The sequence below is a fragment of the Zonotrichia leucophrys genome, chromosome 8, assembly GCF_028769735.1.
Source record: "Zonotrichia leucophrys gambelii isolate GWCS_2022_RI chromosome 8, RI_Zleu_2.0, whole genome shotgun sequence".
Taxonomy (NCBI): domain Eukaryota; kingdom Metazoa; phylum Chordata; class Aves; order Passeriformes; family Passerellidae; genus Zonotrichia; species Zonotrichia leucophrys.
Window position 1 is genome coordinate 4,162,566 of NC_088178.1, and position 18,367 is coordinate 4,180,932.

At 52.2% G+C, this 18,367-nt stretch overlaps 1 protein-coding gene across 7 annotated transcripts in view; it reads left to right on the forward strand.

Annotated features, from left to right (window-relative positions):
- The window catches only part of LOC135450838 (uncharacterized), a 118,191-nt gene extending 99,901 nt beyond the window's left edge, over nucleotides 1-18,290 (forward strand). For 6 of the 7 annotated variants that reach the window (XM_064719385.1, XM_064719387.1, XM_064719383.1 and 3 more), the window contains 2 exons: nucleotides 10,443-10,600; nucleotides 17,395-18,290. In XM_064719385.1, the coding sequence (XP_064575455.1) occupies nucleotides 10,443-10,600; nucleotides 17,395-17,521 (285 nt within the window). In that variant the 3' untranslated portion in view covers nucleotides 17,522-18,290. Of the gene's footprint in view, nucleotides 1-9,405; nucleotides 9,507-10,442; nucleotides 10,601-17,394 lie in introns of all 7 variants that reach the window. The other variant, XR_010441165.1, reaches the window with a different exon arrangement.
- Nucleotides 18,291-18,367: the final 77 nt, after the last annotated feature.

Below are 18,367 nucleotides of genomic sequence, written 5' to 3' on the forward strand. Positions count from 1 at the left end.
GGACACATCTCCCCACGTCCCTCTTATTAATTATAAACACATTCTGCTAGTTTGGGAACGGATGCCATAAATTTAAATGAGGATTAAGCAGGCACGGGGCAGACAGCAGAGAGCTGGCTGATGTGTGCAGGCCAGGCTGAGCCCCTCCTGCTCCCTCCAGACTGTGCAGCGTGAATGGCTCTGCTGCCTTTGGTGGCATTTCCTCCTGGCTCCCCTCCTCACGGTGGGAATTGGGCTGCACGTAATTGAAAAGGATGGCGAGTCTGCCAGCAGACCGTGTGCCACATTCTCCCGGCAGCCTGAGGACAGGGCACACAGGCTGGGGCAGCCCCCTGCGTGCGGGGAGGCGGTCAGCATCGCGGGGATCCCAAATCCCTCTGCCTCCGATGGGTGAGAGGATTGCCCGTGCCCGAGGGGGCTGTATCTCCAGCTGCTGGTGCGTGAGCAGCGATTCCCTCTCGTTCTGACCTGCCCTGCCGTGGCACCAGCACACACACGCGAGGAGCTGCTGCTCCTCTGAGCGGCTTTCTGAAGCAAGGAGCGGAGCTTGAGCAGCATCCTCTGATGCATGGCTGACCCCGGGCTGTGCCCACCGCATCTCCTGCCGGAGCATCGCCCAGGAGAGCTGGGGAGGCAGGAAAGGCTGCTGGGCTTTGTGCTGCTGGGCTTTGCTGCTCCTGAGCACCTACAGAGCTCAGCGCACACGGGGAGGCAGCGGTCGAGGGGCGAGTGCGCTGTGAGCGCGGCACCACAGAGCGGGGCGAGTTCTGCATTTCAAACCCCACCGGAGCCGCCGTGTTGCCGCTGCCCGGGCACAGACCGAGCTGTCTGAGCAGCCTGGAAGCACCAGCTCCATGCTCAGGGCACAGCTAAAGGGAGGGTTTCTGACCCCGCACTGATGGCACGGTGAGGTGATGCTGGCCGGGCGCACGGGCTGCAGCAGGGGAAGGTGTCGGGAGCTGTGTTTGGCTTTCGAGTGTGTGTTGTGCCTCACTTGGCTGCTAATGACAGAAGCATCCCTGCCACAGAATCACAGAATCCTGAGAGAATCCAGAATCCAGAGCATCCTGAGCTGGAAGGGACCCATGAGGATCACTGAGTCCAACTCCCAGCCCAAGTGGAGGCTGGCCACAGTAGCAATAGGAGATTCTCTCAGGCAGAGCCAGTTCCCACCTCACAAGCCTTTGGTCCAGCCAGGAGAGACAGCCATGGGAGCAGGAAGTGAAATAAAATCCAGTGACGATGAAATTATTTGGTTTTGAATTCCAGTTATAGCAAGGATTGAGTCAGGAATGACAGCCAGAGCCTGGCCATGACTGCTGAACACAGCCTCCTTCGCCACAAATGGCCTTTTTTTCTTTTTTTTTTTTTTTTTAAAGGGGGTTGGTTTTTTGCTATGAATTGGGTTTTTTCTGTTAGTATTTTCTAGAAGGGGAAATTCTAGAGAGTGGGTGGTTTCAATCAGCACTATTTTAATTTCTCTGTGCTGGCCAGCTCAGTGGGAGATGGAGCATCTTCTCCACAGCACTGCTGGCTGCTGTCAGCTCCCAGGGCAGCTGCTTCCCTAGGGAGCACCAGCAAATCCCAATTTCTGAGATTCCATCTGCCCTGCCTGCCTTGTGGCTGTGACAGGCTTGGACCATCAAAGTCTCCAGGTGATGCTGAGCACACCTCCACATTCCTTGATGGCCCTGCTGCTGTCCAGACCCTCCAAACCCAGACTGGGAGCAGGATTCTGATGCTTGGCTTGTGTTGGAGCCTTGTGTGCCTCAGAGGTGCTGGAGTAAGGAGCTGTTGGAGGGAGAGATGCTTCCTCTGGGAAGCAAAATTAAGTAGAGCAAAGTAGTGGCTGAACATAGCAAGTAAGGCAGTTCAGCGTGTTCTCCCATCACCAAACTGAGTGGAGGATGAGATGGTTTTATGAATAAAACTATTCTGGTTTTATTCATAAAACCAACTTGTTCTCGGTCACCACTGTGCACTTATATCTCAAAGGGCACCATCAGGGCAAAAAAAAAAAAACACCCAAAAAACCCAAACAAACAAACAAACAAAAAAATCCCACCAACAAAAAGGAAGAAGAAAAGTGCCATGTGTGCCACTCAAGCCCCTCAGTCCACGTGGGCTGTGGTCCATACAAGCACTTAGGCTTGTGCAAATGCTTCTCCAGTTGTGCAGAGCAGGGCAGCAGAGTCTGACCTTGGGGTTTGGGAGCCAGGGAGCCCCTGCCCCTCAGCATCCTCATGAGATGCTCAGCAAGGTAACTCCTCATCCAACTGTGGCTGAGCCTGGCCTGGGAAGTTGGTGCATTTTTATTTTACTTTACATACACCTGTGAGGAGTGGACCCCTTCCTGGAAATGAGGACTCACTCCTTCCTGCTGGGATGGCTGGAGGCTGCAGGAAATCAGGCAGGACATCTTTTCTCAGACAAACAGGTGCTTTGGGATGTTGAAGCAAAGGCCTTTGGTCACAAGTCTGGCTTTAGGCCAGTCTCACTTTCCAGACACCGTTGCTTCATAATGACTTCAAGTGCAATCCCAACACTGGTGTGTGTGAGGACCTGCACAAGGCTTTCCTGGGATCCCTTTCTTGGGGTTCCCCTCCAGAAACACCCATGCCAGCAGGAGGTGGGACAGGCTTCTGCTGTGGCTCACTGAAGCCATGCAGAGAACAGCAAGATGACAAGGAGCCCTACAGCTGAGAGCAGAGTGGATCCAGCAAGGTTGCCACCATGGTAACCAGTGACAGGACAAAAGGAGATGTCTTCAGGTTGCTCCAGGGAAGGTTTAGATTGGGTATTGGAAAAGAATTTTTTCACTGAAAGAATAGTTGGAGCAGCAATGAGGTGAATCATCTTTCTTGGAAGTGTTCAAAAAACGGGTGGATGAGCACTTGGGGTGGGTTTGGCAGTGCTTAAAGGTCCTTCCCAACATCAGCAGTTCCTGGATTCTCTGGTTGCCAGGCTGCCCTGTGTCACTATAGGACACGAAGGAACACAAGCACACACTGCTGTTCTTAAGGTGAAGGAAAAGAGAAGTTTATTTTCTGACTCCAACATTTATATATTTCCAAAAGTGACAGTGGATTGGAGGGTGACAGTGCCACCAATGACACTGGGAAAACCAACAATCCATCAACTTTCTCTTCTTTCATAAAGGAGTGCAAAACAATGAGTTATTTAGAGAAAGTGTGTGAGAAAGTTCACTACAAGAATGTCAACATCAGAAGGCTTAGAAAATCTTAAAAAACTGAAGTGACAGCCCTGCTCTGCTGTGGCAGGGCACGTGGCTGGGCACATGTGGAGACTTGTGGATGCCCCTGTGCCAGGTGCCATGTGCAGGGCACCATCCCTCCAGCAGCCACTTGTGCATTTGCTGTTCCACAAACCTTGGCCAGGTCGTTAACGGAGGAAGGAAATAAAAAAGCAAGGGCTCCAAATGGATCCCAGAGGGATTCCCTGCAGCAATTAGCTTTATACTTGAAAACATATTTCCAGTCTTTACTGCCTGCTCTCTGTATTTGAAATAATTTTCTACCCAATAAACCTTAGTAGCCCCCAAACATAATTTTAGCGGAGCATTAATTAACAACAAGGTGACCTGGTGGTTCAAAGCTGAGCAAAGCCTGATGCATCTCAAAGCAGCATTTCCAAGGGGCAGCATGTGGAGGCAGGAGCTTTATATAGGATATTACCTAAGGCCTGGCTGGCCCCAGGGCAGTCTGGGCTCTCAGGTGCCTGCACCTTCTGCTTTGGATAACCACTCTGGAATTTGAGACCTGCAAAGCTCTTTTCTGTTTTTTAATCCTTCAAGAAGAATAATTTTGGTTATCTGTTAGGCTTAGGAAGGTCTCTAAACCTGAATAAACCATCACTTCTTGGTGCCATGGGTGTTTGAGGTCTTGGACGTGTGCAGCAGATCCCTGGAGCTCTGTGCAGGTGCTGCCTTCCCTGGGATTTCTGTCCCTCTGGGTGTGTGAGTCAGCAGGGCCAGTTGAAAACCCCTGCTCAGTCCTTGCCCACTGCTCCCTCCCTAATTCACACAGGCTTGAGGTGCCTGGCTGCTTCTGGGGGTGCAAGCCATGGAGTCAGAGCTGGGGAAGGCTCCTGGGCTGGAGAAGGCACCAAGAGGAGAGGGCATGTGGATGCACCCAGAGCTGGGCTCCTGTGAGCCCAGTTAAGCCACACCCAGGTCCCTCTGGGATCTGTTCCCATCCAGAGATGGGCAAAGATGAGGGAGCACCTTCCAGGAGGATCTGCAGGTCTGGAGCCTGCTGTGGGCTGGGGGAGAATGATGCATTGCCTTCAGCAGGTTTCAGCTGTCTGCCTGGGAGGGGACACAGTGTCTGGCCATGGCCAAGAGGATGGGTGTAAGAGCCTGAATGAGAGATGTGGGACTCCAGGGGCTCTCTAAAATGCAATTTATTACATCAAGAGTTTCAGCAGTTCAGGGTTGTGGGTGACAGAGCTGTGCCTACAGCTGTCAGCTCCAGCTGCAGGCAGGCCTGCAGACCCTTAGTTTAGGTTACAATGCATTATTTACTTTTCTTTTGGTTACAATGCATTCTGTACTTTGCTGAGCATCTTAATACAGTAGAACCAATCTATACCTTAACTATTATCTATAGCCTATCATAACTGCCATAATTACCATCTTCATGTTACTGTTCTCCAATCACTAAAAGTCAGTACATTGCAGTTTAAGCTAGAAGTTGTTTTCCACTTTTCTTGCAGTGGAAAATTCTGAGACCTTTTTTCTACTTGCAGCATTTGCTGACTTGTTTGCCTGTGCTCTTTCTGCTTGGTAAAAACATCTTGTTTGGGGTGGGTTTATCCTTTGCTCTAATCCGTACAAACCCCTTCTAACTAACACACCCTTTGCCTCCTTGGTTATCCAGTAAGACTGGCTCAGCAGTTCTTTTCTTCTATATCAAGACTTGCTTCCATCTCTATTCCTTCTCCAGATTCTACATTCAAAAATCTTTCTGCTAAGCACGCATATCTGTGAGACTTCCTTGTCAAACTTTCATCCTTCCCAACAGATGGGGACCCTGCTGGCTGCTCCACCATGGTGGAGGCACCCAGGGCAAGGCTCCAGTGCCACCCAGCCTCTGAGCATGTAATCTCCTCCTTACCAGGAGATGGAGGCAGCATTAGAGCTGCTGCTGTGCTCAGGGTTTGCAGCCATCACGGGCTCATCCTGCTTTATCTGTTGCATGTTAAATATCCCATGTAAAGCTACACAAAGCTGCAAAGCTACCGTAATCCTCCCTAAAGCCAGCCTGCCCTTCCCTGCAAATATTACATTAGATATGCTTATTACACTCACTCAGCTCAAGTTTTACCTCCAGCCCACGGTGATAGTCTTGAAATGCCATTAAGGTGATAATTATATCACCTTGTACTTCATCCAGGTTTTGGGTGGTAATTGTTCACAGCTGCTGCCAGCTATTGAAGCTGCAAGGGAAGGTTGTGTGGCGTAGTGGGTGGTGGGATTCCAGCTGGATAATGTGAGGGTGCCAGGCTGGTCAGGCCACGTGGGATTCCATGCCAATGTCTTGGGGTGGCTGAGACAGCTCTCTGGGCTTGGATGGTGGGTGGGAGGTTCCCTGTCCTGCCCTTGCACAATCAGGCTTGTCCCCATGCCTTGGGGATTGAAATGGTGCCATTTAATACCTTCAAAAACTGCCTGAGATTCTGCTGGAAAACAGTGTGATGAACTTCATGATCAGAGGAGGAGAAATGGAAGGGCAGTCTTTGACATGAGGCTGTTGTGGCTCCATGGTGTTGTTGGGTCCCTTTGGTTTGAGCAGTCTGTGAGAAGTGGCTTGTTAGAGGTAAGAGAGCCATGGATGTCACTTTACTCCTGGCTTCTTCACTGAAATGGAAAGTTGGATTAACCTCAGTTATTTCTATGAATCTTACATGGAACTCACTCCCACCAATTCCACACAAATATTTGGGGGGTAAGAAGTTGCAGTTTGAAATTTAGCAAACGTGCAATAGGAGGTTATTCTGTGATTGAAGTGAACTCTGTTTATCCTGCTGCCTATCCCTCATCCCTCCTGCTCTGCCACAGCCCTGCTGGGGTGACCTGTTTCTGGGTAAATCCTGGGAAGCCAGGGTGTATTTCCTCCTGGGTTAAACTTGGATTTAGCAGAGATGGAAGGCTCCCCTCACTCTGCTGGTGTTGAGCAGAGCACAACCTGACATCCTGCCCAGTGGGATTTGGAAGGCTCAAGGTTCCCAAGACCTGTTGAGGTGTCTCCCTGGGCTGCAGTGGCCCTTCCAGGGGAGAAATCAGCTCAGATTTTGCATGACACAGGATTGCTCTTGGTGACTTTGCCAGTCCCAGCTGGAGCAGGAGCATCCTCTCCCTCCTTTGGCCTGGGGAGATAGCAGGGAGACTGCCAGGCTGCTGGCTAGCTTGGACAGGGATCCAGGAAGGCCAAGCACAGGATATGGCTGTGGGAAGAGGCAGAACCTCATTCCTGCACTGGGCACTGCTGAGGTGCCTAAATCCTGTGTTCAGCTTTGGGTCCCTTGTACAGGGAAGATTTTGAGGTGCTGGAACCTGTTCAGAGGAGGGCAACAGAGCTGGACAAGGGCTTGGAGCACTATCCTTGTGGCTGAGGGAGCTGGGTGGGGTTATCCTGGAGAAAAGGAGGCTCAGTTGCTCCCTACAGCTTCCTGGGAGGAGTCACAGAGGCAGTCATAGAGGTAAAGAGTTGGGCATGGGTTAGGGTGACCTGGGCATGCAGCACTGGGCATCCCATCCCCTGCCTTCCTCTTCCCACTCCTCTCAACCTGTGGAACTGAAGCTGCTGTGCCGTCAGTCACGGGTGGGGAGTGATCTGGGTTAGCATGACACTGATGTAAATTTAAAGCCTTCTTTTGCTCTCTCCACCAGCAGCCTTGTATTTTCAGGAAGAAAGAGAATGGGAAACAACTTTTTTAATGAAGGCGAGCATTTAAATTCTCTTTATACTTAGTCCTATCTGGAGCTCTTTACCCAAATGAAGCAGAAAGCATTTACAGCTGTATTTTCCATCACACCAACCAAGGAATATATTCATTTGCAGTAACATGGCACTCAATGAAGTGGAAAATAAGCTCCCAAAATTGAGCTATGGAACGGTTTCAATGAGCAGGAAAAGCCCGCTTGGACTCCACTGGCCAGTCACTTTGGTTATGATAGAAATTAATTTGATTGAACACCTGAGCTGGGGCAGAGGTGAGGTTGGCCCTGAGATAGCTCTGCTCAGGACTGGGTTTGGGGCACAGCTCCCACCTCTCCTGCTCATGGCTTTGCTTGCCCAGGAGACCTGGAGCCTCCAAGGGTGGCACAGCAGCCAATGTCCCACATGTGCTGCTGTAGGAACTCAGGAAATTCCTCTGGCTGCCCTGGAGGGCTCGAGCCCCTGCCCAGGGGACTCAGAGACCTTGGCACAGAGCCCAAGATCCCTGTGCCTGTGATTTAGCCCTTGGAAAAAACAATTACCAACCTTTATACGAAGAATTACAAGCCACGAAAGTTTAACTAGAATGATAGTGAATTTATCACAGGGTGAAAAAATAGATTTTTGGGGTTTTTAGAATGGGGGTTCAGGGGGCAAGATGGAGGGATCTGGGTGTGTCCAGCCTTTCTCCTTCTTCTTCTTGGCCTCCATCTTCTGGGTGATGTTGGCACTTTTAGATTGGTTCAGAGTAGAAGCTCACTGTCTTAACATAGGTGATAGGTATTGGGAAGTTATTGTAAATAATGTACATGTAGTTTTTAGTATAAAAAAATAACACTGCCCTGGGGGCAGGCACAGTGCCTGGACTGTCATGCTGAGCGGACCTCAGCTGGACAGGAGTAAAAATTTTATAGGTAAGATACAATAAACAATCTTGAGACCGAGAATAGAAGAGCTCTGACTCCTTCCTTGACCACCAGGTTGGGAAAAGAGACTTTATGACCCATCTTGGGGTCAGAGTGACCCCAAGAGAACCTGAGATCCTGCTGCACAGCGCTGCAGGAGGGGACAGTGCCAGCGCCATGGCAGGGCTGGCTGGTGGCAGCGCAGCTGTCTGTGCCCACCATGCCCAGTCAGGGCGTGTGGCAGCTGCACCGAGCAGGGATGGGAAGCGCTCCTGGCTCCTGGTTCCCGGCGCCGCAGGACGTGAGCAGAGCGCTAAGCAGGTCCGGCCCAGCGCCAGCCCAGGCCCTGCTAATTGCTTGTGATGTCTGCTCCAGCTCCATCGGCACGAGCAACAATTGCTACTGGAAATGCAATTAATAATTAAGCGCTCAGCGCTGGCAGGTGTCAGCAGCAGCCCGCGGGGCCGGCATCCCCCGGCGCTGCCCGGCAGGCGGGATGCAGCCGGATCGATGCTGGGAGAGGCAGAGCTGTGCCTTGGGGAAATAACTGGCTGTGGAATTTCCCATCCAGCGGGGATGAGGGCTGCCTGCTGTTGGGCAGCAGGATGAGGACCCAAGGCTGCCTGCCCGGCTGCTCAGACCTGTGTGTAGTGCTGTTATCGTGCCAGGGATGCTCCCCAGCACAATCCATCTTCACCTGAGACATGCTGTGGGTGTTTTCTGGTTTGGCTGTACAGACAGAGGGATTTTGGGTGGGGATGACTGGCAGCAGTGCTGGAGGCTGGGAGCATAACCCCAGAGCTGGCACCCAACAGCTGGATGGCGGTGCCCTGTCCCAGCCCCAGAGGCAGCCAGGGAGGATGGCAAGGAGCAGAGACATCCTGGTCCTGGCTGGGAAAAGCAGCACCCCAATGGATTAAAATGTCTTCCTGGGATGCTGCTGTGGCTCAGTGCAGCCTCAGGACCCCCTGTGTCCCTGCTCACAGGCTCTGCCAGCATCACTTTCACTTCTGTGTTGGCTGCTGCTTGTGATGACTTACAGCCTTCTTCAAGCTGGCTTTTATTTTTAATTACATTTTGCCTCTGAAGATGGGCTGCTTTGCTGGTTCATTATTTTCCTCTGCTTTTTTTTTTCCTTTTTTTTTTTTTTTTTGCTTTTTCTTTTTTCTCATTTTTCCTTTTAAAGCCCAATAGACTTTTGGCTCCCTGAGAAATAGCTTCACCCTTTAGGAAAGCGCAGAGCCTTCTCCCTGAGTAACAAAATGTTGATTTGCTACCACAGGGCTGAGTGATGGTGATTCCCTTATTAAACTGCACTTAGAGGCAGCAACTGTCAGGCAGGGATGGAGAGCTTCTCCGATAAGTTGGAGCTATTCATTATTAAATTATCTTCATTCACTTGAACATCTCATTTTCATTGAATTAGATGAAAAGTGCTCAAAGGCAGCTGCTGCAGCAGCTTGGAGGCTGCCAGGAGCAGCATGCCAATGTCACTGCTGGCCTTTCCTCCTGCACCAGCCACATCTGACCCTTCCCCACAGGTGGATGGTGTAAATCTCTTGGAGTTGCACCTGCTGATGGCCTGACCCTGGAGACCTCTGAGAGCTGGAGCTAGTGGGGATTGAATCCACCAGGGAATAAGGTAGTGTGGCCCCAGCTGCCTGCCAGCTTGGCAGTGAGTGTGCCCAGTAACTGGGGGCCAGTGTGACCTCTCAGGAGTGCCTGCCCCAGGGTTTTGAAGGGTGTATGTTTTGCTGGGAGACTGCAGATGGGTTTGGTTGAGTTACACGGGGCTTTGGCCATGCTCCTGCTGCCCCCTCCCCTCCTGGGACAGTCTCTTGGAGCTGCATCGGAGCTGGCTCCAGCCCTCAATGGCGGATGAGCTGTTTTGTGTCCCATGGTTGTTTCTGTGGGAGGATGCTTTGTGTCCATGGTTGTTTTGGTGGGAAGATGCTTTGTGGTTGTTTTGGTGGGAAGATATTTGTGGTTGTTTTGGTGAGAGGATGTTTTGTGGTTGTTTCTGTGGGAGGATGCTTTGTGGTTGTTTTGGTGGAGGATGTTTTATGTTCTGTGGTGATTTTGGTGGAGGATGCTTTGTGCCCATGGTTATTTTGGTGGAGGATGCCATCTGGCTGCCTGATCTCTCCACTTTCACCTTGGCACCAGCACCTGGCACGCGGCCCCAGGGCTCGGCACAGAACCAGGGGCTGCTGCCAGGGCCTGCCAACCCCCTGCTCTTCAAGGCACTCTGTGCACTCAGTCTAAGCTGCTTTAAGGCTGGCCCCCAGGAATGGGGGCTTTTGTTTCGAGGCAAAAGACCTTGGTGTTATTCATCTCTGTCCCAGCCATATGCACAGTTGCATCTTTCCCCAGGAGAGCTCAGAATCAGGATATCTGGCTGCTGCTCAGCCCCAAGTACCTGGGGAGCAGGCAGCACCCTCTGTGCTGTGGCAGCCTCTCCGGGCAGTGAAACCCCTTTGCCCCCCTGCCCTGGGTGTGTGAAGCCCTTCTCCCCTCCTGGCAAGGAGCCGCCGGCCCTTGGAGCAGCTCCTCAGCAACTGTTGCTTTTCCTTGCCAGAGAATCTCGCCCGAAGAAGCCGCTTTGATCAATGCACTTGGATTCCAGCCTTCAGCCTTGATCAAGGCGGGAGGAGGGACGAGGGAGAGCGAGCACTCGCGGGCTCTTTGGGGACGGCCGGGAAGCGAGGCTGCCGCTCCAAGGAAAGCTGCTTCAAAGTAAGAGGCGGTGCTGCCAGAATAAGAGTGAAGCGGGCGGGCAGAGGAGGAGGAGGAGGAAGGCTGCTGGGTGCCAGCACTCCAGCTGGGATGGGGCAGGTGTGAGTCCAGCAGGGAATGGGGATCGTGGCGTTGCTGGGAGGCTGAAGCAGATTCTGGGAGAGGGCAGCAAAGCAGGTGCAGGGAGGGGGGGAATCTACACTTCCCCCTGTGTTAATTCTGCACCAGACCTGCTTTTCTGTGCTCATTAGCTTTCTCAGCTCTCCAAACTTCCCCAGCCTTGGGGACTTGGCACTGAGAAAGTTTTTAAAGCTCTGCATTTTCTTCTTTGGATCAGTAGTTTCCTCCCAGTCTTTAACTGGTGGGGATGGTGCTGCAGGCTGGGTTTTATGGACCTAAGGATGGCTCTGGGACAGGGGCAGGGGGGACAGAGCATCCCTTTTTTGCCAGCTTGGTCTGGCTATTTCAGCTGCAAGGGCTTTGTGCTGCTTGAAGGGATGCACAAAGCACTGCTCAAGGTTTGACCAGATCAGAGCTTCTGGTTAATGGTGATTAATGGCCAGCAGGAGACCTCCAGGGGCTTTCTGGTTTTGTCTCCCCATCAGTGCCAGGGAATTCTGTGTCAGCAGCTCTGGAAGGCACGGGCCATTCCCTTGTGGGTTATTACCTGGGAGAGGAGGAAGAACTGAGCAGAGATGCAAAACCTGGAGGTCCCCATGAGCAGGGAAACCAGAAACCACCCTCTGATGCCAACCTGCTCCAGCAATCCTCCTCCTCCTCCTCTCTCCTGCTCCCTCTCTGCCCCTGCTGCCTTCCTCAGGTGCTCACACATGCACCTCTTGCTTTTCCTTTCAGCTACAGATGGCAGGCAGGAAAACCAGCCAGCCAGATGTGTTTTTCATAGCTCCCAAGCCAGGCATAACTAAACATTTACATTTATTACCAATTAGAGGGGAAACAGACTGTAGTTTTATGTACTGTATGTGTCTGGATATATTTCAGTTTGTGACCTTACTACACCCCACCCCCAGCAACTAAATCTCTCTTGGGTAGGGGCAAAACCCTGGAAAAGCATTGGGATCCCATCCCAGCACCCCATCACCCCCTGATTAGATGATATGATTCCACCACTTTGTAAAAGAGCCTGCACAGGGTTTGCTCCTGGGTGAGGCTGCACATGCCTGGAGGGGTTTCCATGGAGGAGTCCACATCCTTTGAGTCCATGTGTGGATGTGACCACAGAGCAGCTGTCAATGGGTGGCTCAGGAGTGCCAACATCACAGCAGCTCTTTAATGATGTGTGAGCCAACAGCAAAACACAAATAAATCCATAAAATCCATAAGCAGGCACTGAGAGCTGGGGAAGGAAGCAGGGATGAGTGTGCGTGGTGGCAGTGTTGTGCCAGCCTTCCCCAGGAGGGTCACTGATGTCCTGACAAAGTCCAGATCCTGCCTGGCAGGGCTCCATCTGCCCACTCTGTGAGGCAGCACCTGAGCCTGGGCTCTTTGAGGCATTTTTGGGGCTCAGGACAGGGTCTGCAAGTCCCCATCAGGCCTTGGGCAGCCCCTTCAGGGGGAGATGAGGATTTACTGGTTCTGTGGGGATACTGGCTTTGCTGTACTGGCTCAGTCACTCTTGATTCTGCCTCTGAGCAATGGTTAAGCTGCTAAGGAAAGCACCTCAATCTCCTCCTCCAGGTCACCATCCTCTTGGCAAGAGAGGAAGGAGCAATGTGGTGGGGCCAGGGGATGTTTTACAGAACTGATCTTTAAACCAGGCTGTCCCACAGTCAGCCTGGCTCTGGGATTGAGACCCACACTGTGCTGCAGGCACTGACCCTGCTCAGCCCTCCCATGCCTCCCTGCTCCCAGCAGCTCCCACAGCATGCAGCAACATCCCAATTCCTTCCTTGCTCCCAGCTTTTGTCCCCAGGCTGCCTGAAACCCTCTGGCACTCCTGCCCAAAGCTCACCTCTGGCTGCGCCCCCTGGATCCCTGTGCCCAACTCTGCTGTTGCAACAACCTCTGGGGTGGATGCAGGGCTGTGTTCCCTCCTCTGCTGCTGGGGAAGCAGCCCAGCCACAAAAAGCCATGGGCAATGCTATGCAGGGGTTGTGTGCATCCCTCTGGGCATGCTGGGGGCAATTATTCCATCACAGGGAGCTTCAGAAATGCAATATTTTATTAGAAGCCCATTAAACTGTTCAAACAGGTGATTAGGAGAGGGGGGATGATGCAAATTGAAGCAAGGTGGGGGTGAGCTTCCACCTGAGCATGGAAGTGGATTTCCAGGCTGTGGGTGGAGGGCTGAGGTCAGCTCTGCAAGGCCAAGATAAGGAATGACTAAACCTGAGAGACTTGAAGGGTGTGTGGGTGGAATGAAGGGGTGCAGCATTTTGGTAGAGAGTGGAAATTATCCACCCCAACCTCAGCCCATGGAGAACTGTGTGGACATGCCTGTCCCATAGAAGGCAGCATCCTGCCTTCATTTGGATGGGAAGCACCAGGCACAGGATGAATCCAGGGTGTTACCAACCTTGGCCACCAACCTTTGGGTCCCTCTAGGAAGGAGCCAACTCAGGGATGAGGCACCCTTTGTCCAGCAAGGGCAGGAGAGGAGAAGAAGGAGGTGGAAGATCTAATGCTTCATACATGGATTTGTCTCACTGATCAGCAAAAGCAGGAGACAGTTTAACTGGAGAGTTGGATTCAAGATTAAAAAAATCACATTTTATTTTTTTCCTCCTCCTCTGTAGCTGTGTTGGAGTGTGACAGGGTGGGAGCTCTTGGCAGCTGGGATATTAAATGTTTTTCCACATGGTCTCTTGATTATTAATGGATTTTAGCACTTGACAAAGTAGAAATTAGGAGATAAAAGCTATTAGAAACTAATTTGGGTAATCACTGATTCTGTTCCCCCAGGAGCCTTTCTGAGAGTGTGGCTCCCAACACCACTGCCAAGTCTCAGGAGAGAAGGAATCTCTCTCCAGCAGCTCTGTGGGCTTTGGAAGAGCCCCTGGTCTATGGCCAGTGAGGAGATGACTTGAATGGAGCAAGCCTGATCCAAACAACACTCTCCTGGGATTTATAGGATATCACATCCCTGGACACTATTTGGGGTGGTTTATGTGCCACATTTTTTTACTGTTATGTTGGTGAAACAGCCATAGAAAGTAGCTTGGGAAAACAAGGTGGGAGATAAATCCTGGTGGCGTGGGCTCTCCCAGCGATCAAATGGGCTACAGGTGGAGAAATAGGCCCTTGAGACCCTTTATTTCCTGCAATTCCCATCTTCCTGAGTGGATCAATACCACCAGGGGCAAGGGAAGGGTGAGGAGCCATTGCAGGGAATCACTTCAAGGGAAAAGCTGGAAGGTGGTAACTGATGTAGCTGATTTTTGAGGCAGATGGGCTGGGAGGGTTTGTGTATCCCAGGAGGGTTTGTGTACAGAGAAGAGGATGCCTGTAGGCTGGGAGAGCACTTTTAAAAATAATTTGACTGATTTTTCTCCTTCTTTCTTTGCATCCAGTCAGTCTCCACTCCTGGCATATGCAGTAGGAGCAAAAGGTCTGGCTTGAAGATTTTTTGGGGATTTTATTCCACCCAACAGGAAAATCCCTCTGAATTTCATCCCATTGTCCACCAAATTTTGCCCGTCTCAACCCTTGGTCCAGGAGCAGAGCCCAGAGGAGGAGAAAGCAATTTGCCATTGCCATTCCTGGTCCTTGCAAATTTTTCCACTTGCAGAATGGGGTGCAGTGAAGAGACTTCATTTGGTGGTGTCTGAAGGGTCTCCAGGTTCTCCTCAAGAGCTGGGAGTGGCTGAGGGCACTCACGGAGGCAGTGGGGTTGGGTGGCTGAGGTTGTGCTTTTTGATCTTTGCTTAAGGAGGAGGTGGTGGGGAGGGAAGAAGGGAGCTGAGGAACTGGGACTGGGGCTTCCTGAGGTCTCCACCAGCTGGAGTCACCCCAGATTGTCACTGAGCTAGTAGTGGGGACACAGGAGGGTGGCTGGGACATCTCCTGCTAGCAGAAACGTCCCTGTTGCTCTGTGCTGATTATGCTGCCTCCTTCAGAGACTGTGGCAGGAGGAGGAAGAGGGAGGAAGAAGCTGAGGTCACCACCATTTCAGGAGGTTGTGAATTTTCCCTTCCTTCTCCTTTACCATTCACCACAGACCCTGTAAATCCTCTCTGGAGAGAAAACACCAGGGAGCATGGCAGGGGGGGATGAGAACCCTTGGTGGCTTTGGAAGAGATGGCAGAGAGGAAAAACAGCCCAGCATTGGCAAAGGGGGGAAAATAGACTGAAAGAAAGAAGCTGAAAATGTGCTGAAACGGCTGATGACAGCCCAAACAGCAGGAGAAGGCTCCTGCCTGCCAATTAACGAGGCTCTGGTGCTAATTTGCCACCTTGACTGCACTTCTGAGCTTGGCAGGAGAAGGGGGAGGAAAAACAAAAAGATGAGGCTAAAAAGGAGCCAGTGAGGTTTTGGGTTGCCTCTTGGCCATGCAGATGTCACTGGGCTTTGGAGAGCCAGGGGAAACAGGGGGGGCTGGTGGCAAACCCCACCAATACACAAGCCTGGTGTGTGGAGAGAATGATGACAAGTTTCCATGGGCTGGTGCTGGCAGGGCAGCTCTGGGCCACGATGCTGCCCACCTCAGGGGTGCCAGCTTCCCAGGGATCACATCCCACCATCTGCTGGGCTGTTGGGAGAGTGAGAGGTGATCCCAAGTGTGCCCAGGAGCATCTCTGTGGTGACTGAGTTGTGAGGAAGGAGCCCGAGCTGTGCTGGGGCAGAGAGGGCAGCTTGGCATCTCCTGCCTCCCCCAGAAACGCTGTCAAGCACAGAGCAGGTCTGCTGGCAGCTGCCTGCTGTGGCTAACAGAGCCGCAGGAGCCCTGGGCAAAACGCTCATCCTGCAGCTTCCTGCCAAGCCAAACCCTGATTCCCTGATTCCCTCCTCCTGCCCATCCTGCAGCCCAAACCCAGAGACCAGGGGGATGCATTAAAAGCAACATCTGCACCAGTGTGCTGTTTGCATGCAAAGCAGGAGAGTTCCTGCCAGCTCCAGCGTGTTACCTGGAGCTCTCCCAGCCCTCCCTCCTCCCCTGGGATGTTTTCATTCCTGTGCATCCACGTTCTTCTGTGCCAGGCTGGCAGTGTTTGCTGCGAGCCACAGGGGTAAACTGAGGCAGGCTGGAGCAAGAATGCAGAGTTAGGCTGACAGCCTCTCTCCACGGCAAAGCTGGCCTTGCTGTTTGGGCCCAGCCTGATGCAGAGGTGCCCTTGGGCCACCACCTGATGGCACACAGGGCTGGAGGCTCAAAGGGTGAAGGCAGGAGGGGGAAAAGGGTGTAGGTTACAAAGGTGGAGCTGTTTGCTCAGGTGCAGCCCATCACAGCCCATCCCTGGCTGTCTCAGGGTGGCAGATGGAGGCAGGACCAGCCCCAGCCTGAGGGCCATGATCTCTCTCTGCCCTGGGAGAGCTGTGCAGGAAACCCCATGCTGCTGCCTGGGCTGGGGGTGAAACAGCCTGGCCCTCCCTGGCCTCCTTTGCCCTGGCAGAACTGCCAAACAAACGTGTCTGGAGGCAACCAGAGTGTCTGCATCCAGCAAGTGAAGAGCTCAGCTTGTTATTTAAAGGCCATTTTCTGGCTTTCATACTGCAGAGAATCTCATATAAACACAGAGTCTGGAAAGGGACAACCCCAAACACAGGAGTTGTTAAAACCTGATGGGTTTGGTGCTGAATTCCTGGTTCAGGCTGGCTGTTCCCATCCTGAGGCCAGATCCCAGCTCTCCAGCCAGCCCTGCTGCCATCAGCACTGTTCTGTGCAGGGAAAGCACTGCAAGGTAATCAAATGCTGACCTCCAGTTATTAACCTCGTCCTTTTAATCACCTCCACTGAGTGCCTTAATTGCTGGGCAGGGATGGGAGGACCTGGCTGCTTCCACCTGAGATTCCCACACAGCCTGGCAGTCCCTCCCAGGGCATCCTGCTGCTGCTGCTGCTGCTCTTCCTTTAACTCACACAAATCCCCCAAAAAGGTGGAAGCATTTCTCTCCCAAAATACAGCAATTCAGCAGCCAAATTTAAGGAACCAATTCTGTTTTTCTGAGTTAAAGAGGGGGTGCAGCCCCATGGTTTGGGGGTGGGTGACCAAGGTCTTGTCTGCCTCCCCATGGTAGGTGCTTTTTGCTGAGACGGGCTCTGCCAGCTGCCAAGCCTTGGAGTGCCATGCACAGCCTCATTCCTAATGGGAATTAATTGGCAATTTGGGCCAAACTTGGTGCTTTTGGGCAATAGGTTACAGATATTGCTGAGAGGCTGTAGAGAGAGGAGAGGCAACTGCTGAGGATGCAAAGAGCTGGTGGCTCATCCTTCCAGCTGCCTGCCTCTCCTTACTCCCTGCAGTGCTTTTTTGCATCAAATTAAAAGTAAATGGCCTTCATCCACCTCCCTCCTCACACATGGGACTGTTAGGGCATCACTTGGCTCCATCTGGAGCCTACACAAAGCCAGAGAAGTGCAGGGTGCATCCCTTGATGGGTACCTTGAGGTGCTGCCAGTCACCCCAACAACTCTTATATTCATGTTGACCTGGGTTTAGGATGGGGGACTGGTTCAGGACACCAAAAAATATGGTAGGAAGTGCTCTGTCTAGAGGAGATGGGATTGGGTCAAGGAATGTTAGCCTGCCACATGGCCCACGTGATGATGGGGAGAACCCCAGAATGGTATGGGTTAGAAAACACCTTAAATCTCATCTTGCTCTAACCTTCCACAGGCAGGGACACCTTCCAGTAGCCCAAAGCCTCATCCAACCTGGCCTTGGACACTTCCACGGATGGGACACCACAGCTGCTCTGGACAACCAAGAAGTGATGGAATATACACAGCAGAAGCCAAAATAACTTCTCTAGTTGGGAATCCTGCTGGCAGCCCTGCCTGCTCAGGAGCACTGCTGGCCCTCATGCCTGTGCCCTCCCCATCCTCAGGCTGATGTCTGCCAGCACTGCCTGGGGAGCCCAGAGGATGGCTTTGACTTTTCATTTCCTCCTGGTGTGTTTAATTGCCTGATTTTTTTCCCTTTAGGACTGGGAGAGAGAGGAGAGGTGGGCAAAGGAAGACAGATGTGTGGAAAATAGAAGGCTAGGTGACAGATTGAGGGCTGCTATAACCACAATAGCCAGCCTGATGGATTGATAGATTAGACAGGGAATATAAATAGCAAGTATGGTTTATCTATCCCTGTTTTATTTTCCTCTTGTCTGTCTCTTTATCTCTCCTGGAGTTATTTTCCTCCTGCTTATCTCTTTATCTGCCCAGCCCGAGGATGGGGGAGAGGTGGGTGACAGGAGCAGGATGGATGAGTTCAGGTTTCCACTGCCTTTGCAGCATCCAAGCAGACAAGTTTTGCCAGCTGTGGAGGATTAGAAGGCGGCCTCAGACCTGCACACTGATTCACATTTTCCACCCCTCTCCTTTCCCTGCCCCATCCCCTTTGTCTGCACGCCTCCCTTGGGGATCCCTGCGGTCACAGGGTCTGCTCCTTCCTCTCTCTGCCTCATCCTTGGCCAAGGGATGAGGGCAGGCACTGGAGCAGTGAGCTCTGCTTGTCTGGGCTCCCGACATTCCCATCTGACAGCCAGGCAGCTCCACTGCTTGATATTCCAGTCAGGCACCCAGCACAGCAGCACTGGGAAGGAGGGAGGGGAGCCACACAGCACGGGGAAAGCCAGGGCTAGGGATGACAGTAA